Source organism: Mizuhopecten yessoensis, unplaced genomic scaffold (assembly GCF_002113885.1).
Source record: "Mizuhopecten yessoensis strain PY_sf001 unplaced genomic scaffold, ASM211388v2 scaffold10059, whole genome shotgun sequence".
Classification (NCBI taxonomy): domain Eukaryota; kingdom Metazoa; phylum Mollusca; class Bivalvia; order Pectinida; family Pectinidae; genus Mizuhopecten; species Mizuhopecten yessoensis.
The window spans coordinates 516,569-539,728 of NW_018408358.1; the positions used below are offsets into that span (position 1 = coordinate 516,569).

Sequence of the window (23,160 nt, forward strand, 5' to 3'; positions counted from 1 at the left end):
CTTTTCCAAAGTACAAGACAATAGTTTTAGTTATCCCGACGGTAGACATACCTTTCTCTCGCACAATTCACTTTTGAGATGGAAATTTCCAAACCAAGGAAAGTTCGGTTAGTGTTCTTTTCTCTTCTCCACGGGGTGAATAAATAAGTCAAACACTCCACACTCTTTGATACGACTTAAAATTTAAAATCAAACTTTCATTACTGAATGACTTTCATGCAACCCAGCTCTGCCTTGTTAGAACTAAGGTCCATGTGAAATCTGATCAAGAAACTACTGAAAATTTCTGGGGGAAAAGATAACAAACATAAACTTAGCAATTTGATGTAAGTGTTACTTGGGGTTGTGTGCGTAGTATATGGTAGTGTGGTGAGCGGTTATAAATAACTAATTCATGAAGTTACAGCGAAAAACTCGCTAGCTACGTATATACTTGGCTAAAGGCCAATTTTATGAAAAGTTTCCGTTTGTAAACCAGCGAGGTTTTCGCTGTAACTTCATGAATGAGTTATTTATTAAAGTATCTAAGATGACCTCCTGTTGGCCAACTTGTGTACTAATATTCAATATGAACAACTAGGGACCTCGGGGAACCGTCATGTGGAATTTGGCGGCCATTTTGTATATACGATGAAACCCAAAATGTGGCATGCACAATCTAAGGTCCCTTATATTACGTAACATCAGAGACGTATAATACGTATTATACGCCTCTGGTAACATGTCCTTAAAGTTTCTTCGTTATGTTTTTAATAGTTCTTGAGAAATAGCGGATTTAAGCATGCATGGATCTAAATATTAATTTCTTGGAAAAAGCGATACTGTTGAATACTTCAGTTAAAGCACATTTAACTTTGCTATTAATCTCTCTCTGCAACGTCTCTCATCTGTTTCTCACATTTGTGTTGTGCATCAAAATATGCATGTGACACTTGAAAGTTCTGAGCAATTCATTACGTGATTTTAATGAAATCAATACGCAAATTTACAAAAAACAAGCAAATTCCCGCTACTTGCATTACTATAGTGAACTGTATTAGTAAGAATCACATCTGGTGTGTGATCCTTTTCCATCCTCGAAGTCCGTGATACTATGATCCTCTTCAGGATTAGAAATTTCCCCTTCTTCATCAAATTAAAACACAACACTTTCCATACAATATAACAAGTTTAATTAATGCTTTAGTCAAATTTATTAAAGATTAATTTCATCTTCCCTAAAACTCAGATCTTTGAACAACACAGTGAATTTATCTTTCCTGCATTTGTTTTCAATTTAATTTTATTCGGAGTCTTTATTTTCTCATATAAAGCTATTTTAATATTGATTTATTGAAGAATAATTCAAGTGGAATTATGTACCCCTGGTTTCGATATCAAATTTTAAATCTATAAAATATAAAATTCAAATTTTCAACAAAAAAGATGTGTTCTGACTGCAAATTTCACATAACTTTAACCGTACTTTATTTTCAAGTTAGGTTTACGTGAAGGAAAATAAGCATGTTTTTTTTCTACCCCTTGAAAAAAGTTCAGAGCACTGAATTAAGTTTGTACAATGTGCGACACATACACAAAAATCTAGTACATAGTTTCGAAAAAAGCACCATTTCATCCCCTCTAGTCATTTCAGTATAAGTGTGACCTAAAACTTCTGGCCTTCACCCAATCCTGCCATGGTAACCAGCCAAGGTAACGGTTTATCTTCACTATAGAGAGGTACAAAGTCCAGCTTTTTTATTAGTCCAGTTATGATATCTCGTTAAACAAATTCTAGTGGCAAAACAACCCAAGTTAATATATCTTCACACAACATACAATATTTATAATGACAATTGTGTTGTCTGTCGTTGATTGCTCCAGCTCCCTGACATCCGTAAAGAAACACTGACCAACATCGAAGGTAGAAAGATAAGCTCGTATGCCTGATTATTAGGGCCAAGAACTTAAAAATGAATAGTGAATAGTTATGTACTCCATCTGGGACACTCGATCCGGTAAAAATGTTTTATACATACTCATGTAACTTTCTATCTAATATTCAGGAAATATGAAAAGTTAATTCGCATTCGGTCACTTGAAGGAACGGACACACGTACAATGTAACGTTTAAAAAAATGCTGTAATTTTATCGATAAGACTTGCAGTAGGTAAAATATCGTTGACATATTTTCTTTCGTAACTGATTTAAACAACATGTTTAGGGTGTCCTTGCAGTCCAATAAAACCTTATCATGCTTTTATTCCCCGGGCGTTCATAAGAGACATGAATCTTAATAGTACGATTCTTATTCTTACTTTTTTTCTGTGGTGTTAAAAGTAATGTCGTGAATTGATTGATGATCAATGTGTCAAAATAAAAGCAAAAATCTTCATCACAACATGATATTGGAGACTTCTGGATGATCAGCAGTGTCTTTGATTCGTGTATGTGTCTTTACACGTTGTCTAAAGTATCCTTATTTGAAATCGAATGTACATAATTTTAATGTCGCTTTACAAAGTCAAACGTCCCTTAACATTAAGTCGAATGTCTTTTTAAGCACAGTCCAATATCTCTGAACAAAAGTTGAACGTCTCGTTACACGAAGTCCAAAGTCTACAAAAAAAATAAAAAAATTAATGTCTCTTCACATCGAGTATTCTTCATTAACCGTAGACAGACGACACGAAAGACTGCACACAGTAAATTGTCTTTTCCCACGGAGTATTTTTCGGTTATAGACAAAGAGACAACACTCGGTTGTACAACTACGGGATATTACAGTCTGATGGTAATCGATTGATGATGGTCTTTCTCCGTGGATTATTCGTCGGTCACGTGACTACTGGAGGGGTGAAAACGGAGTTGGTATTAATATCCTCGACTGCATGTGACGAATCAGAGGCACTGGAAATTTAAACAAAAAGCTTGTTTCAATGATGAAGAAAACAAGACTATGAAGGGTTATTACCCAAGATAAATACACTTATAAATAATCGTACTGTGACCTACGGAAACAGATGCTTTGGGAGGGTTTCGGCTACATTGTGGAATAGCTTACCATCTGCTATTAGGAAGTCAAATACCCTGGCCAAGTTCAAGAGGGACATAAAAACTCACCTCTTCACGTCTGCATTTTAGAATCTTTGCAAAGACGTCATGTAAATACCACCCTTTTATTTGTTTAATTATGTGCACATTGCTCGTTAAATGTATGAAAGTGATTGCAAGCCTTTGTTGTTTGTTTTCACAATTATAACCATTACTATTATCCATTTGTTGTAAAGCGCCTTAGAGTAATTTTACAAATTATATAGGGCGCTATATAAATGCTGTATATTATTATTATTATAACAGTAATGGGTTCCGAAATGATTTACAGAATCTGATGTGACGGCAGAGGAAAGTTTTAAGTTTTCACCGAGGTAAGTCTAGTTATATCCTACATTGACATAGTCAGTTGTCATACTGTGACATCAACATTCATTAATCACATTTCACGTCATTTACTGCTTGAATGCTGATAATGCGTTTTTTTTTTAAATTTCTCATGAAACGGTTACTGTATTTAGGAAATTTGTCGAATCATTCAAACAAAAAATGTACAGGAACACAGACTATTTATTAGAAACAATGTTAACATGGTAATGGTGCGAATTTTCTCATTTTGCATTGTTTTCTGCAAACAGATTTCGATCGAAGTTTAAGAAAAGAAAATCATTTTCGGTAACTGTTAAACTCGAGAACTATATGGTTTGTTACAAATGTTCTTATCCTTTCTTGGCAAATCCTCGGAGATACCAACAATACTCGTATTTCAACGAATGCTTTTGTGTATTGACGTAAACCATTACATTTCACACCTATATTTAAAGACGTAATTTATCAATTCAGCAATAATCGTTAATAAATAAAGTAGGGAAGAACATTTGAAATATATCAAGTTGATTCAGTAACACATTCATCAGGTCAAGATTTCTTTGTCATATCCTGAAATTAGGAAAATATTGTAATGACCCTTTTCCACTTTCAATACATCGAAAGTAATTTCTTCCCTTAAAATCCTTCTAAGAGTCTTAAAACACTTACCAGTGTACGCAACACATTCATCCCAGCCAGGTTTGCTCCAAGCTTGCTCCCTCGTTTCCTTGCGTGTTTGTAGATCAGTGTAACCTAAAATCGAAACACCCGCACTTAATCCTATTTTCTGTCACGTAACAAGTCACCAGGAATAAGCAGACGTAAATCACGGCTTGCTTAACGGGACAAACTTGCCAAGGTTCGGTGATTTATTTTTGAACCTCGTCAGAATTAAAATAAGGATATATAATCACCACGTATTCATTTTGCAGACAAATAATTTCTACGCTTTATGATATTTCATTTATAATTTACAAAATCCTCTTGAAAGTCCTTCCGTAACCAGAAAGTTTACACTGTACGGATTCCAAATGAGTTTCCATTTAATACTACATTGATGAAATGAGTTTTTTTTTTAATTTATTTTTTTACCTACAGGTAGTCATAATAAAAAACAAATGTAAAACTCTCGATCACATGATGAAGAGTTCCGCCATCTTTCTGTCTAGTGTCCTTTGTGAAGTAAATATCACTTAAATGCTGTTACAATATAATTCATAACATATGACATGGTTGTAACAAGTAAATCGCGATATAGATAAATGTCAATGATAATGCCATAAGATTTGAAGGAAGAAATCTTAGTTCGCATGAACCGAAGATTAATCTACTGTAAACTGAAAAACGCTGATTTCCAACATTTCAATGTTGCCATATATACACACACAATGGGAGTAGACACATGAATAACTACAACTTACACAATACATATAGCGCTCTATGAAGTTTATTAAATTTTTATATATATTATTTTTTAATATCAATTTCTGTTCAAACGGAAATAACGTATGAATGATATATGATTAATAAGAACTACACAATCATATACAACTTGTTAATTTTCATCTTTTTATTCACGCCATCATTAATACGAAGGTGGACCCAAAACTTAACATATGCGCTTAAAGTCTTAAAACTGTCTAAAATACGTCAGTTTAAATATCCTTTCTTAATGTGGCGAGAATTTTCCATAATGTGGCTGCTTCCTCTAGGCTAAGATTAATAAGTGTTTCAATACAGCCTTTAAAGATAGCCTGTTGTTACGGCTAAATAGACAGTATTTAGCTAAAGGTAGTTTAACAATTATAAATATGCTGGGAAGACAACAGTATACTGTTAACAGTACATAATACACTCGCCAGGTGGATGTGGTGATGTATACATCTACTTAGATGTATGCGACAGTGATGGAAATTAAAAATGCGTGTATGTTCAAACAGGTAGCGCAAACTATGGTATCAGGACATATAAGATTTCACAACAATGACGTGGAACTACTAGACATATCACCCTGAAATTCACCTGATCCTGTTGTCAGAAATATCTATGTAGAATTTCAGGAAATTTGGTTGAAAACCCTAGTCATGAACCTGCAGACGAAGCAAATATTCTGTAGCCGAGGACCTGTCCTTGAACGCAATACCTTGACCTTCTGCTGGCGTCCAGTATTGACATCAAGATAACATTTTATGAGATATGGATGAAAACTTTATTCAGGAACCTCCCGACATGCCAAATGTACACATTTTCCATTAGCATGTAAAGAGTATGTAGTTGTGACACTGGCCTTAAAGGTATAACCTCGACTTTTGATTGGGCTCCAGTGGCTGACTTGAGGAATACCTATGTAAGGTTTCAAGAAAATTGGTTGAAAAATGTAGTCAGGAGTCGGGCAAATTTATCCACCAAAGGCGAGGAAAAAAGAGATTGTCAAAAAAGGACACAAAACAAAACGAAGTTAATAAAACTTAAGAATTAGCCAAGAATGGATAAAAGGTAACGTAAGCAGATATTTATATTTTGTTCGAGAAAAAGGTAAATACAACTTTTTTGGTGTGAAATAATTAGCAAAGAAAGTTTTAAAGATTTAAAGGATAACCAATAGTACACTGTATCTTGAGATATCTTATCACTGACTACATTGCATTACACGAGCCAGAGACAGATTTGTCAGTGTATTTTGGGAAATAAACCCTTGGTTCAAAAGGGGGCAAGTAGGGGGTGTGGGAAGGTCAACATGACATACCTAGAAGTGGGGAGAAGGGATTAATCTTCAACTTAACTTGACAGATGCCTAAGTGGGAAGCCTATACACTATTAAAATTACCAGGTATTATACCAAAACAATGATAGTCTTGCTTTAAAGCATGCATTTTTAATTTATTTTTACAATATCTAACCGATCATCCTTTAACAAACTTCATGCAAACTAAGTGTTAGACTGTAAAAATGCAATATTTCTAGGAATTACTGTTGTCGCTTTTAAGAAGTGACAACATTTGATTTGACCTAGATTTACAAGATGGATGTCCTGGATGAAACAGAAGGCACTTGCCCTTCCGGAACACCTGGTCCCATCAAACATTGGAATATACATGTATCAGCAATGGGGCTGACCTCATACTACGAACCAAAAACTTGCAAAGTCAATTTAATTCTGGAATAATGAAGCATTAGTCACTATTAAAGGAAAATGTCTCCTTACCAACGCTCTAGTTTGTAAGGTAGCATATATCAATTTAATCTATATCCAAAGAATTTCGAAACTATTGCTGAAACATACAATGATTTAAACAGAAAAATAAACATTTTAAGGGGGGTACATGAAATAATCAAATATTCATACTTGTGCAAAATACATGATTTACTAACTGTCTAAAGAGTTTGTTTTCAAAAGATTTTTTTATCAACATATCTTTTCTGCAAAATACATGATTTACTAACTGTCTAAAGAGTTTGTTTTCAAAAGAATTATTTACATTATTTATCAACATATCTTTTGTGCAAAATACATGATTTACTAACTGTCTAAAGAGTTTGTTTTCAAAAGAATTATTTATCTTGATAAACATGTTTTTGGATATTTATTGAAATATTTAAACTTAATAAATCAACGTACCTCAACTTCACATCTACGTTGGTTAAACAAAAGTAATTATAGTACATGTTCCATTTCCATGACAGGGGTTGTTGTGGAGATAGCTAGTGTGGTCGATGAACCATGTCCCTGATTACATGGCTTACCACTTTGACAACGGCATATACAAACTCTACATTTAGAACAGTTTTTCACGAAAAGAAATGAAACCAATCTTGATTTGTCTGATTCGAATCCGGAACACAGGATTTCATGTTAACAATTAAATCTCTTTCGTTGAATTCCAATTGGAAGTCTGGTATAAAACAAAAAGTCTAATTTTAAATTTTCCGTACTAACAGCCGTCAGATAAACAAGGTCTGACCGTATCACATGAAAACATTTTACTGTCAATACATCACATCCTTCAAGCATTGACGAGATGAAGACCACATACCCCATAAATGATGTACCACATATTGCGTGCCCAAATGCGTGAATAACCCTGCTACCGCTTCATTGTTTGATCGGCGATTCTCTATTCCGCGAGCCCTTGATAAAACATACACAGACAACACCTTAAGTAGCTACTCACAATATACACACTACATATACAATGTACTAGGTAGCTAGCTCCCTCACACCAGGATCTGAAAAGCAAGTCTAATAAACATAAGTTAGTAGTTTGTGCGGGGTTCGTTCATGCCCTATATGTTTCATATGGCATAAAACTGTATACTGGGAAATTTTCGCCCAATTAAACTTTCGCCCTTCGCCAATGAAATATGATTTTGCCAAGTAATTTTGCCTTTCACATGTATTTATTACGTTTATTGTGCCGTTTCCTTATATTTGCTATAATGAAAACAATACCCTTTATCACGGGACAGAAAATAAGGCGAAAGTTCAAATGCAGCGAAAAATATCGGTATACAGTAGGTTTTAGTAGTAATAGCGGGAAGAACAGCAAAGAACCCAAAACCACTCGGCAGTATTATAAAGGATTTTAGGCCAGACACATAACTGATGTATTTCTGCTTTTTACTCTGACAGACAGTACAGTGGGTTGAACACATTTTTATTGATAAAACCCCCCAGAAATTTAAGAAAAGAAAACGTTTTGTTCTGCCTCTTTTTGTACCTGTAGGTTATACAAAATTTTTAAATATGTACAAACTTTACAGTTGTCGAGGATTTCTCCCACTTGAACTAATTTGACAATGATTCATATTAGGCATACAATCTCAAATAAATGGCAGAGAAAAGCAGAAAACCATCAATTTTTCGAAAGGGCCAAAGTTTTAAGTTGTATGTTGTGGATTGAAAAATGAAAAAACGTTCAGAAATAACTCACGACTTGCGTTCAAAATTTCATGAACAGTAAGGAAAAATCAACAACTTATAGAACTTTGGGCACAATTTCAGCTATTTTTTTTCTTCTTTGGGAAATGATATCAATCTTCTTTCGAAATTTCCGATGTGAGAAATATGATGCAAAAATTACAAAGCTATCCCAAAAGACTTAAAAGAAAAAAAATCGCTGAATGTATGCAGTTAATTGCAGATGGTGGGACAGGACGCTAAAGTGGTGTATACAGTCCGTTAATTGGTAGTGTTAGCTAGGCTGACCGTAGCACAGTGTTCAGGCAAGGACTGCAGACTGAAAGAGTAGCTATCAACGCTGTGCTAAGGCAGAGAGGTAACTCCATCCAAACTTACCCCATATGTGCTGAACGGTATTCAGTTCCCCCATTTGTGAAAAAAGGCCACACACCGGTTCGTCTGTTCGTGATTTTATACCACGAGCCCTTCAAACATTCACATAACTGTAATTATTCTATATCACGTGGTTATCTAGTTAACACCGTGATTTGATAAATCTCTGTTTATACTTTGTAGAATTTCATAGACTAAAGAAATGAAACGACAAATACTTTTTCAAATCTCATACATCAGAACAGAAGTGGACTTGTTTTCATGTTCATGTTCATGTTCCTTATATAGTGAATTATACAGGAATTATTTTCATGGTCATGTTTTCAATTTTATGAATTTCGAATTACATGCCTGTAGAAACATGAATTCCTTTATATTCGACGTCAGTTAAATTCACAGAATAATAATTATTATTAATGACAGTTTTGACCGGTTTCTAGTACTGAGACTCGTTTGGAACGGAGATGCAAATTGGCATAAAACAGTAATGTAACAAATGTTGTTAACACAACGTACAGCAATGAATATATATTGCGGCATTCTTGAAAATGATACAGAAAAACGACCAGTGAGCCTAAATAGCTTGTTGTAAGCACATCACAACCATACAGTGTTGTTTTTATCAAATTCCTTATCAGAAAAAAACCTGTTTTAGACTTTAATAAGCATTTGTGTTCAAAGTATAAACTTGGGTGTTCAAAAATGAGATTGCCCCAAATGCATGTTTGTGACACCGTAATAAGCATTGTCCTGCATATTTCGTTTGTTAATCTATTGCCACACTGGACACAGGTCAGGGGTATTCCATTCCTTATTCAGAGAATGAGGCTGCAGAGACATTTCCCAAAATTAATAATAATAATAATTATAATGATAATTCGAGGTTCTTATATACCGCTTGATCACAACCTAGTTCGTAGGTTGTCTCAAAGCGGTTCACAAACTATTGTCCGTGGTAATAGGGCCTTTGCAACCAGCCAATATCTTTCTCAACTCCCTGGGGAGCATACAGCCGGTGCTGCCATTTCGGCGCTCACAGCTAGCATTCAATAATTCTAGCACTGCCCAACCACGTACTCATTTACAGCTGAGTAGACTGGAACAAGAGGAGCAAAGTATCTTGCTAAAAAAACCACTAGCTGAAACAATAATTCAATCACAACAGGCCCTAGGGTTCATACAGATCATGATAAACTAAATCTAAGACTGTTAGGAGGCTTTCCAAGGCCTGTGCAACACCCTGCATATATATTGAAATTTGTTATCAGCCCCAACATTGAATTAATAAGTTGGCGATTCCAGAAAAGTGAAATTGAACACCCCTGTAAGCAAACCTATAAGAAAAGTCATGAGTTAAACCCATATAGCTTTCTTCAACAACAGAAAGAGTTTGAACACTTGGACTGTTCAATACCTAGCTTTAAGCAAATCATAGCTGAAAAGCTATTCATTTCAAATAGTCATATTATTGATCTAGTAACACTACTGGCATAGGTGCCCATTAAACTTGCATTAAATCCCCATTAAAATGTAATTAATAATAAAAATCATTACGTTTTGCCATTATTTTTTGTTTCGTTTTTTTGGAAGAAAATGGAGTGTTTTGATTAATGGGCATTTATATATCATCCACTAATATATCAAATTCCCATTAAATAACCATTATTCTATCTTACTATGTCACCATTATTATTTTAATGTCCATTATATTTTGTTTTTATTGTTAATAAGGCCCATTATTTTGTTATTAATGCCCATTACTGCAGGTATGTAATGCCCATTATTGAGAAAAAAAAGAATGCTAATTAATAGCCATTACAGGGTTTTTATCATAATGGCCATTAAACTAGATATTGTATGCTATTATCATACAATCATTTTATCATGGCCATTGATAATTATGAATTAAAAATAATGGAATTTGACCATTAATTTGCACTCATTAATGGGTACATTATTAATAGTTATAAAACTATTGGGTTTTTAATGGGCAATTAATGGGTACAATTGCCAGTAGTGCAATATCGAGATGATAACTGACGTATTATAATAAAGTGCTAAGCTGAAATGATACATTCACTGATACAAAGTGTACCGCATACATAAATGAAGTTGCATTTTAAGGCAAAACATGTTTCCCTGTAAAGTATTTTTCGTTTACAATAATTTAAAATTAAATGTTATGACTGATTTAAAAGAAATGTTTTGAAACATTTCCAACTAATATTTTTAAAAGAAATGTTTTGAAACATTTCCAACTAATATTTCCAACCTCAAAAAATAGATCAAGTCACTAAAATTATGCTTGGAGAAAGAAATTGCTATGATATGCAAAGCTTTGGGCATATGGTACAGTTAACGCTTTCACCCCTATGTAACTTTAGTAGACTCTACCCTGCATTGATCTGGATGAGTCCATTATGGTCTACAGTGGTGAAAGGTTTAAAGAGTATCGTCAAGTCCCCTAGCAGATTGAGGCTAACACTCAAGCCCAAGGGAGAAAACTCTTCCCCCATAAAAATCCAATTATTTTGAGTTAATAAAAATTGTCAAAAGAAAAGTATAAATGCAAGCCAAAGCATAAAGCCGAAACAATTTAAAATCAATTTGAAATAATTCAATGAACACAAAACAGCTTACACGAAATATTTAAAACAGATTTTTACCTTATTTATATCAAAGAAATAAGTTACAAAATGGAATATAAAATTATACATCATTAGCAAATTTCTTGTTTACATGAATCAATACAGCAATCATGGTCCTTATTAGAAAGAAAACGTTATATATATAAAAAGTTAAATAAGGGAAAATATTCATGTTCATTATTGAAGTTATCATTGCATTATAATAATCAGCACACAAACTGCAAACAGTAACTAGATTGACATTTGACAAAATTGTAATCAGGTAATTGATTCAAGGTCGTCTGTATACTTCATTTGTCACAGAAATAAGAATAAACAAAAATAAGGTGGCTTATATTAGACTGTATCTTATACAAAATAATTTGGTAAGGTACTTGAACTGACAGTTTCACTCACACTGATAGAATTGTTTTTAGACTTATCATTTTTTTTTATAAATAACTGGGAAGCAAGTCTCAAAGTCCTAACTTCTGCATTTTAGTAAGGTAGGAGTACATGTAGCTACAACGTTACCAATCTCAACAGTATATCAGGAACATATTTTTCAAAGTAACAGAAGATTTTTGGAGTTCATTTTACAGTTTTGTATTGAGAGATCAAAAGAGTTGGAGTCTTTATTGAGCCTGGTATTCTTCTCCTATTGGGGCCAAAATCAATTTTATAACAAACACTATCTCCCAATGTTTAACATATCTCTGATGACGGTATATGTGTATACTTACCAGTTGTTACCCCATTCAATCATAGTACCAGGCTGTTAAAGAAAGCAAATGACATCAGATGTAAATATTTCAGATTATTAAGCAATTCTGAAATTCAGTTACATCAAGTTTCAAGCATACATGTGTATATATATTTTTTTTTTTTTCAAACTCAATTATTTTGATAACAGGTACAAAAATACAAGCATTTACATACATGCATCGTATCTGTGTTAGGTTTAAAATAGCCTACTGATTGTTCGTCTAAGCCAGACCAACTCACAGTAAATCACCTTCTCAAAATATTTTATTGATTTTTTATATTTCAATTATATCTTATTGCTTTTAAATTCTTGAAATTTGGAAACATTATCAAAACATGCTATATGCATAAAAAGGCAATTTTAAAGATTTATTGAAACTAGTAAAAAGTATTATCGAAACTAGTAAAAAGTATTATTCTGAAAAACAATATTTTCAATACGCACCCATTTCTAACATTTTGCTAAATACAGGCCTAAAAGTTTTGCAGGTGAGTTGAGGATTTCCCTGATATATACATATAACTGACACTCCAAAGAATACGTGCAATATCCTTGCAGTTTATGAATTCTTGACCCTAGTATTCCAACCCCTCCATGCTCGATACTCCAGGGGTTACACCCACTTTCACGCTCGAGATGCACCCTTGGAATATCATGTCATAGCAAAATCGAAACCAGTGTGCGCCACCTTGTTGATGTGACAAAACTAGTTTGATCCTTTGATGTACATCAAACAAATCTCTCAATTGCGTAATAGACATTAGTAACATTTGTAACAATCAGGAATCTCTCCTTTGCAATTAATCTTTAAAGGACAGGTAGCAACCTCGCGATTGGTCAGTTTTTTTTACCCAAGACCAATCAAACAGCTGTCTTTGTGCCTTCAATTTTGCTATGACATATTCTAGGAGTGCAGAAAGCAAAAGTGAGCATTAGCCCTGGCGTATCATGGATGCAACCCATCTAGAATTGACCCAGTATATGCATATCTTTAGCGTAAAGCTTTGTCCCTGTAATATGCCTACCTTTAACGTATAGCTTCTCATCTCGTATATATTACTGCCTCCTCGTGCTGTTGGCTCTGGCCAGAAGCTGAAAGGCAGCAGGATTTGGTTTTTCCTTGACCTCAGCATTTTGTTTCGTCTGAGACGATAATCAATGAAATCCTTCAAGATACAAAACAAATATAATAAGACATGAGAATAATAAAATTGTGCTGAAATAAATCCCAATGCTTAAGCTTAATAACATATCCTTAATGACAATCTAGCAACCACAATAAAGACATGTGATACCACATTAAAAAGAGCTGGGTAATACAGCATAATTTATCGCGATCCAGACGGTTGAACCGGCCAGACCAGGGTTGTTCGTTTATGAATTAAGGTCTGACCTAGTAATCTGATGCTGCTTTCAGGCGAGCCTTGACAAAGCTTTACCAGGCCTATATACTCATGGGCAGGTCTGCCAGGATATATACCCAAAAATGTTTCATTTAAAAACAGACGTACTGGTTGTTCTGCATAAACAAACAGGCCCCAGATAAAGCAATTGAAGTTACCAGTTACCTCCCTTTGACTTATCAGTGAGGGCTATATCATAAAATGTTTGTTTCTTATTGGGTTTATCTATTTATATAATTTTAATCATGTCCTGATAGGTTCACATTTATTTCATACTTAAACTCTGCCATTTATCATGTTTTTATATGCCTTCTTCCGTAAGCTATAAAATACAACATACAAATTCCTTGGAGGGTGTCCTGGGTCCAAACCCGGTCTGGACGTACATTTTTCAGCTCCTACTAGCAGTACATTTGGTGCCCAACAAAGTATAACAAAAGAAGGTGGCATAGGGTCTTGTGTGTCTCTGGGGTAGTAGACTTTTAGGTTGATTATCAGCGACCAGGTAGCTCAATTGGTAGGGAAAACGTTACCTTTTAATTGAATTCGGATTTTGCATATCTGTGTAGCAACAGGTCGAGCCGGGACCTCAATTTTCTTTCAAATTGATTTTTCATTGTTTACTTACAACAATTATTATTAAATGACTTCTTACTTTGTCTTTTCTGTATATTTCTGTTGCATTGTTCAGGACAGGATATCCTCCGGGATACTGCCAAATATGGACTGCAAGTAAAAAGTAATGTAAATTCAAATACAAGCCATTTGGATTGATATATCTCGCCTATGCTCCGTTTTGACCATCAATCCACATATCAAACAAACTAACTTCAATGCAAAAACTTAATGTTGATGGAGATGCTGAAAAAGTCGATGGCCCATGAAATGTAGGCTGCATCCAGCATTTCATGCATGGGTTGAGATGTCCTATCTAAGATGCATCTATGGTCCAAGTTTGGTTGGTCTAGCACTTATACTTTCAGTGAAACTAAGTTCAATGCAAAACTTAATATTGACGCTGTCGTCAGAAAAGCAACACCTTATAGTCACGCTTCCACTTCTTCGTGGCAGCCAGATAACAACATCTTGACATATATCTTGAAATACAGAATGTATGAAATCATCTTTAATATGCATGTATTCATTTGTAAAATTTAGTACATTTCTCAATGTACCAGTAGAACTTATTCTCTAAGTTCACCAAACACAGTATCAGTGGGCAAGCATGATCCTTTTCACCACTGTAGACCATTATGGACTCATCCAGATCAATGTATGATAGAGTTTACTTAAGTTGCATGGAGGTGAAAAGGTTAAAATGAGTTTGTCATGCCTCTTACCGTTCGTGTACTTGTAACAGAACTAAAGGATTACACTGCAGGCCAAACATTAGTGAATCCCACAGTAGTTTTTCCTATTTTAAACAGTAATCTCCCCTTAATTTCATTTTGAATTAAATTGCAGCAAAAGTGAATCAGGCTAGAACTGGAAATGGAAATGGAAATGGAAATAGGATAGCCAACGTCGTGTGAGTTATAGATGGGTAAAATCAGTGGGTTAAATGGAAATAGGAGAGCCAACATCGTGTGAGTTATAGATGGGTAAAATTAGTGGGTTAAATGGAAATAGGAGAGCCAACATCGTGTGAGTTATAGATGGGTAAAATCAGAGGGTTAAATGGAAATAGGAGAGCCAACGTCGTGTGAGTTATAGATGGGTAATATCAGTGGGTTAAATGGAAATAGGAGAGCCAACGTTGTGTGAGTTATAGACGAGTAAAATCAGTGGGCTAAATGGAAATAGGAGAGGCAACGTCGTGTGAGTTATAGATGGGTAAAATCAGAGGGTTAAATGGAAATAGGAGAGCCAACGTCATGTGAGTTATAGTTGGGTAAAATCAGTGGGTTAAATGGAAATAGTAGAGCCAATGTCGTGTGAGTTATAGATGGGTAAAATCAGCGGGTTAAATGGAAATAGTAGAGCCAACGTCGAGTGAGTTATAGATGGGTAATATCAGAGGGTTAAATGGAAATAGGAGAGCCAACGTCGTGTGAGTTACAGATGGGTAATATCGGTGGGTTAAATGGAAATAGGAGAGCCAACGTCGTGTGGGTTACATATGGGTAAAATCAGTGGGTTAAATGGAAATAGGAGAGCCGACGTCGTGTGAGTTACATATGGGTAAAATCAGTGGATTAAATGGAAATAGGAGAGCCAACGTCGTGGGAGTTACATATGGGTAAAATCAGTGGGTTAAGTGGAAATAGGAGAGCCAACGTCGTGTGAGTTAGATATGGGTAAAATCAGTGGGTTAAATGGAAATAGGAGAGCAAACGTCGTGTGAGTTACATATGGGTAAAATCAGTGGGTTAAATGGAAATAGTAGAGTCAACGTCGTGAGAGTTATAGATAGGTAAAATCAGTCGGTTAAATGGAAATAGTAGAGCCAACGTCATGTGAGTTATAGATGGGTAAAATCAGTGGGTTAAATGGAAGAAGTAGAGCCAACGTCATGTGAGTTATAGATGGGCAAAATCAGTGGGTTAAATGGAAATAGGAGAGCGAACATCGTGTGAGATATAGATGGGTAATATCTGTGGGTTAAATGGAAATAGTAGAGCCAACGTCGCGTGAGTTATAGATGGGTAAAATCAGTCGGTTAAATGGAAATAGTAGAGCCAACGTCAAGTGAGTTATAGATGGGTAAAATCAGTGGGTTAAATGGAAATAATAGAGCCAACGTCGTGTGAGTTATAGATGGGAAATATCAGTGGGTTAAATGGAAATAGTAGAGCCAACGTCGTGTGAGTTATAGATGGGTAATATCAGTGGGTTAAATGGAAATAGTAGAGCCAACGTCGAGTGAGATATAGACGGGTAAAATCAGTGGGTTAAATGGAAATAGGAGAGCCAACATCGTGTGAGATATAGATGGGTAATATCAGTGGGTTAAATGGAAATAGTAGAGCCAACGTCGTGTGAGTTACAGATGGGTAATATCAGTGGGTTAAATGGAAATAGTAGAGCCAACGTTGTGTGAGTTATAGTTGGGTAAAATCAGTGGGTTAAATGGAAATAGGAGATCCAACATCGTGTGAGATATAGATGGGTAATATCAGTGGGTTAAATGGAAATAGTAGAGCCAATGCCGTGTGAGTTATAGATGGGTAAAATCAGTGGGTTAAATGGAAATAGTAGAGCCAACGTTGTGTGAGTTCTAGTTGGGTAAAATCAGTGGGTTAAATGGAAATAGTAGAGTCAACGTCGTGTGAGTTACAGATGGGTAAAATCAGTGGGTTAAATGGAATTAGTAGAGCCAACGTCGTGAGAGTTATAGACGAGTAAAATCAGTGGGTTAAATGGAAATAGGAGATCCAACATCGTGTGAGATATAGATGGGTAATATCAGTGGGTTAAATGGAAATAGTAGAGCCAATGCCGTGTGAGTTATAGATGGGTAAAATCAGTGGGTAAAATGGAAATAGGAGAGCCAATGTCGTGTGAGTTATAGATGGGTAAAATCAGTGGGTTAAATGGAAGAAGTAGAGCCAACGTCATGTGAGTTATAGATGGGTAAAATCAGTGGGGTGCTTCACTCTGAGTGCGGATACCAATTGGTATGCAGGGTGATGGGTATAGGATATGGCAACATAAGGAGAGGGGTTCCACGTTCCAATCACAACAAAGCTTAGGGGCGTCACCAGTTTGAGTGGACGTTTATTATGGCCGACTAGTTTAGACTCTTCAGTGAGTCATCCGAACCTCTGAAGAGTCAAAACTAGTCTGTCATAATAAATATCCAATCAAACTAGTGAGGCACGAGTCGTGTTGTGATTGGAACCCCACTCCTTATTTAGTCAGTTAGAGTAACAGTATAATGATCAGATTCCAAGATTTCAATCTTGCTCTAGCAATGGTGAATTTTTATACACACAGAACACTGCTGTTGATGATAATTTGTTTAATCATCATAAAAATCAATTTGTTATCAAAGCAGTACGAAAGATTGCCAACACCCTTAAAGACATCCTCGATACTCCAGGGGTTACGCTCATGTACGCTCCCTGCAACTCTGGTATATGTCAAAGCAAAATCGAAGGCTCAGTGTGCGCCACGTTGTTGATGAGACAAAAAGTCTAGTTCGATCATTTGATGTACATCAAAACAATTTCACGTTCGCGTGACGGTAAAAAATTACTGGCTTTGAAGTCGGGTGTCGCTCCTCTGTAATCCTCAAAGGACAGGTATCAGCCTAGCGATTGGTCAGGTTTTTTTTACCCGAGACCAATCAAACAGCTATCTTTGTGCCTTCAATTTTGCTCTGATATATTCCAGGGGTGCAGAGAGCGTACACTTGTGAGCATAACCCCTGGAATATCGAGGATGCCTTAGAGAATGAAACACGTTCTCTACTCGTCTTACTGGTGACTGGCAACATGAATCACACAAAACCTACCTGCTTCGTCCTGGTCGCCGATCTCCACCGTGAAGCTACCTATAAGTTTTGCACCTGTGCCTTTGTCATGCATCAACTGTTGAAAGGATTCACTGAAATAAAAATAAAGCTTACGTTTTATCTCATTTTGAAGTGTTGTACTCTTCATGTTTTTTAACTTGACAACTAATAAGCTAGAAAATATAGCTGTACCTTTTTTTACTTGTTTATTTTATCATTTATGTGCAAAAATTAAATATGACTTCCATAATTTTTATGTCATGTTTAGATGTTATAGTGCTGACTACCTGGTAAATGATTATCATATTCCCCCATCTAATAGAAACTTCTTTATTTCAAGTGATCTGCAGGCTTCGCCCATTTTTACATGTAAACACTATATTATCAACCCTACACTACAGCAATAAAACCTTCTATATTATCGCCACAGGCTATCAGACTTTAATTGCCAGCTTCTGTACACACCATTCAGGTAGTCTGGTACTCTGACGCAAAGTGAAAGGTAATTAGAGGGTTATTTTTTTACAGTTGTTAAATTTGTATGCATGTAATTTTTGCAAATTTGAATCTTGCGCATGCAAATACGCAAAACTATAACCACAGCAAAAATATCCCAATTTTCAGTTACAACCATTCAGACAGTGGTCACTATATAGAGGTGGTCAACACAAATCTTTGATCGTATGTCAGTTGGAATCTTTAACTACTCATTGCCAGTACATAATGTACAAGATGTAAGATACTGTGGAATCTGAAAGAAAAGCTTGAAATCCTGAGCTGGCTATCATCATTTATGACAAATTTTACATCTATTAACAGCCATAAACCAAACCGGAACTTACAACTGTTTGAGATATTCCTCCATATTCTCCGGCTTGACAGCATGGACTGGAATTAAAGTAAGATTATTTGTAAATTAAACACAACAATGGATAACGAAGCAGAATAATAAACTGGTAACTTGACTTCGCTGGTAGAAAAACAACCCACAAACTAAACAGGAATTTAACCCTTTCACCCCTATGTAACTTTAGTAGATTCTACCATGCATTGATATGGATGAGTCCATTATGGTCTGCAGTGGGGAAAGGGTTCAGGATCCCTGTCTCACTGCTTAGTGCTCTATCGTAAATAAAAATAACCTCCCCTTAATTCCGCTTTGGATATAATTGCAGTACAGACGGACCATGGGTTCAAGTACTGTTTAGCCCTGCAGAATTATTTTCATTCTGAACACTTTTGGTGATTTTATTTAGTTTATTTCATCATTTCTTCTTCATAAAAGTCCTGCAAAGTATGGTTTTCTTTCCAGATAACTATAGTTATGCAAGAATTTCTTTTTTCAAAGCATTATAGTTACAGTTTAAGGTAGTGGTACCGAGATCATTAACAGTGAAAATTACAATGCTTGCCTTTGCTTTTTTAACTTTTGAATGATACTAGTTAGTCAAATCCAGCCAACGGAAAATATTTACATTATATACACGGTTAGGTATAAGCGAAAAAAATGTAACATAAATTGGAAAATTCATTTCGAAAAGGCCAGAGTGCAAACACCTTTCATGTGCAAATCTTGCAGTACAGTTGAAAAGTTATGTTGTGCTGCAGTTTTTGAGATATTTCATATTTTTGCAAAAATTCTGGAGGAGTGACAAATAATTCGTGAATACTTAATTTTAAGTTCAACAAATTCAACTAGGAGATTGTCTGATCAATTTAATTTCTTACAATACGATCTTGCAAAAAATTGTTTTCTAATGCTGAAAATAAGTTAAGTCAAACTTGAATACAAATCAAACTGTAAAGATTCTAATTTCTCGATGCGTCCAACTTACGTCAAAATCTGGATTTTTTCCTCTTATACAACACTACTGATATATTCCATTTATGAATAAAACTTTGATGAGTCGAATGTCTTGCTGTTTCGAACTACAATTAAGGTTCTATCAGGAAAACATTTCAAATTACATCAAATAAATTGAAATAAAACAGTTAAGAAAATAAAGTTATGTCCTGGGGTCATTATAACTAGGGCTGTCACAATATATCGGAAAACAGGTATGTGGCAATACACAGGTATATCGTATCGTACCACAATACAGAGATGAAGTATTGCTGTATCGAAATATTTTTCAAAAGTTTATTTTTTATGTATCTGCTTGGTATTTTAACTTTGCAAATTACTACAAATTCTAACGCAGTTCAAATTTTATAATCGATGGTTGGTTTGACAAAAAAATTAAATCTATATAATCCATATTATATATGATTAAGTTTGATAACATTCTGACAACAACTTGTTATAAAATTGAGCACATCCTTTCTATGACAATATATCGATATATACGTATCGCAATATATTCATTCTGTATTGCAATATATCGTGATACACTCTTGGCGTATTGTAACACCTCTAACCCCTATACATGCAAACTATACTATAGTGTATAAATACTTGAAAGATGAAACATATTTTTCTTATTTCATTAAACCCAATGTTTATAGATTTCAAATGTATTTTTTTCCTTTTGTTCCATCACTTAACGATCACATTCAGTCTTATGCAGTATCTACAGGATCTACAGGATCTCAAAGATCGTTTGTAGTTTACCATTTATGTTTTGAATTTTTCCTGATCATCCTGCAAAGTTCAAAACATCAAAGTTTGACTGTGTATGTTGTAAAAAACGCTGAAAGTTTTACATTGAGTACCTTGGGGAGCCGACAGCCCTGTTTTTTTCACAAACTTACACTGCATTTCGTAGACAGTCTCTTTGTTGGAGAGGAGACTGGAGTGAGACTCCTTGCTGGCAGGCAGTGTTCTCACGGAGAGGATGTTTTTTAGCCATCCTTTAGAGTTGGAGTCTGAGCTTGACTCACTCTGCCTTGTGTGTGAGGTACTCAGGCATCTAAAACAAAAAACAAAGAGACAACATTTTTGAATTTTTTTTTGTGTGTTTTTTTTGTGTTTTTTGTTGATTGGTTTGGTTTAAACTTGCTTGCGTGTGTGTATGCAGGAGACAGGATATGTTGGCGTGCTTGCCTCCTTGTGATAGCGCGGATCTGATGCCGACTTTATAGTGATATCTCACTGAATTGCCATGCCGAAGGCACACAGCACAGCATTCGGCCTGGTCACATTATACTGACAACGGGTGAACCTGTTGTTGCCATTCCCCTAAATGCTGAACATTAAGCAAGGAATAACAACTACCATTTTTAATGACTTTGGTATGTCCCGGCCTTGGGACAGAACCAATTGCCTTTCTCACTTGGGCGAATGCTCAACATTAAAGCCAAAAGTGAGGTGATGCCAAGCAAGGCACTATGGAATAAAAGGTATTTATCACAACCTAGTTCGAAGGTCGTGTCAAAGCGGTTCACAAATTATTATCCGTGGTTATAGGGCCTTAGCAACCAGCAAATATCTTTCTCAACTCCCTGGGCAGCATACAGCCAGTGCTGGCATTTCGGCGCTCACAGCTAGCATTCAACAGTTCTAGCACTGCCCAACCACGTACTCATTTACTGCCGAGTGGACTGGAATAAGCGGAGTAAAGTATCTTGCTCAAAGATACAGCACAGTGCCATGCCGCGACTCGAACCCGCAACCCTTCGGTCATGAGCCTGGTGTCCTACCACTAGACAATGGTACTGTGCCTCCTATTTTATCGTAAAATCAGAAGATTAACTTAGCAGATCAGTGAGGTATGTAAGCAGCCTTTCATCCTCTATCGAAGAAAAATGGTAGGGTGAACATATACTGTAGGTGTTTTAGATAAGTTTTTGGTAAAGGAAATTAATTAATTAAAATATAATGAATTGGAGAAATTTGAAACTTGAATTTGAAATATGTAATAGCTTAAATTATCAAAGTAAGTTCCAGTGTTGGAAATAATTTTTCATACCGTTTGCATTATTCCCATACATATCTTTAAGAGTTATCAAACAGGAAATGTTTGCCACGGGTGTGTACAATTCCATTACTGGGCTAACCCCATGCCATGCGACTAGATTTTATTTCTGGGCTAGCAAAAATGTTGGTTATTTACTATAAAATAAATGTTGTGCAAGAAGAATTTTTCAAAATCTTGCTGTTGATAACAACTATAAAAACAAGTTTGAAACGGTAGCAACTGCATCCAGGGGTTGAAAAAAGAATGAGCCTGGGCCATGGAATCTAATGACGGGACATTTGTTTTTAAAAGTAATTTTGTACCATCTGTTCATATATTTTGCAAACAGACAACTAAACACCATGAATTAATCATTAATCCTCAACGTAATTTAATAAGAAATCTTCAATTTCTACATTGCACCGTGACAGCTATGAAGTGACATTTAATGAAGGATAATATCTTTTAGGGAGTGAAGAAATGTTGACTTAAGTTGATAGTGTAGAAAAAGTTCAGTGTCAAGTTGAAATAAACAAAACAATTTATTACTTTACCATAACAGAGACTCAAACACTGATGCACATGTTTATAAACTGATACAATCTTTTAACTGTTAAGTTTGCCTACTATTATTTATTAACCATTCATCCAGCTTATATACTTCCAAGGTAAAACGCCAGCAAGCGTTCACCTGCACGTGTTCCCAGTATCTCTAAATACACGCGTACGTCTCTGTTGACAGACGGCAAGTAAACAAAAGCGTACTCATCGAGGTCATCACCAAAACGGAGTTCATCATCATGACCGAACGAATTCAATTGACAACGGCTAATTTTAGCTCTCACACATCGAAAGGTGTGCTGTACGTTTTTACAAGTTTGTATATGGCAATATAACCTTCAGTATTTACTACCACATGAAACGCTTGATGATTGACATTGACTGGCCTTGAAAAACGAAAGTACAGAGCGGTCCGAACTCTAACGTCGTCTGCAAGCCGGGAGATAAAAACAAACAAACACCGTTATTAACGCTTTAGCACCCATTTTTTAAACAACTCAGTATGTTTTTTAATTTACCTGGAGTGATGTGCTTGACCTAAATTCAGCACACGACATGACAATACCGATTTCCGAGAAAATAACTGCTTGGCCACTGTTCCTGCCATCTTCGCCAACTCCATGTTGCTAGAGCCTCAATTTCATACCGGAAGCAGTCAAGGTCAAAATACGTAAAAAATCTATATTTTATTACATTAAATTATAATTGGTTTATATGAATTCGTCATATATAATCCCTGAATTGAATATGTGATA

The 23,160-nt window shown here is 35.4% G+C and overlaps 1 protein-coding gene across 2 annotated transcripts; it reads right to left on the minus strand.

Annotated features, from left to right (window-relative positions):
- Positions 1-1,155: 1,155 nt before the first annotated feature.
- Positions 1,156-23,066, minus strand: LOC110459396 (protein NipSnap-like). 2 transcript variants are annotated; one of them, XM_021511624.1, is made up of 10 exons: positions 22,924-23,066; positions 20,700-20,857; positions 18,791-18,836; positions 17,949-18,040; positions 14,148-14,218; positions 13,115-13,255; positions 12,067-12,098; positions 7,438-7,532; positions 4,073-4,156; positions 1,156-2,890 (listed from the first exon to the last, which is right to left on the minus strand). In XM_021511624.1, exons 1-10 carry the CDS (start codon positions 23,025-23,027, stop codon positions 2,826-2,828), a joined length of 888 nt encoding a protein of 295 aa, XP_021367299.1. In that variant the 5' UTR covers positions 23,028-23,066; the 3' UTR covers positions 1,156-2,825. The 2 variants fall into 2 exon arrangements, with proteins under 2 accessions (XP_021367299.1, XP_021367300.1); XM_021511625.1 differs by lacking the exon at positions 7,438-7,532 and adding an exon at positions 8,700-8,788.
- Positions 23,067-23,160: the final 94 nt, after the last annotated feature.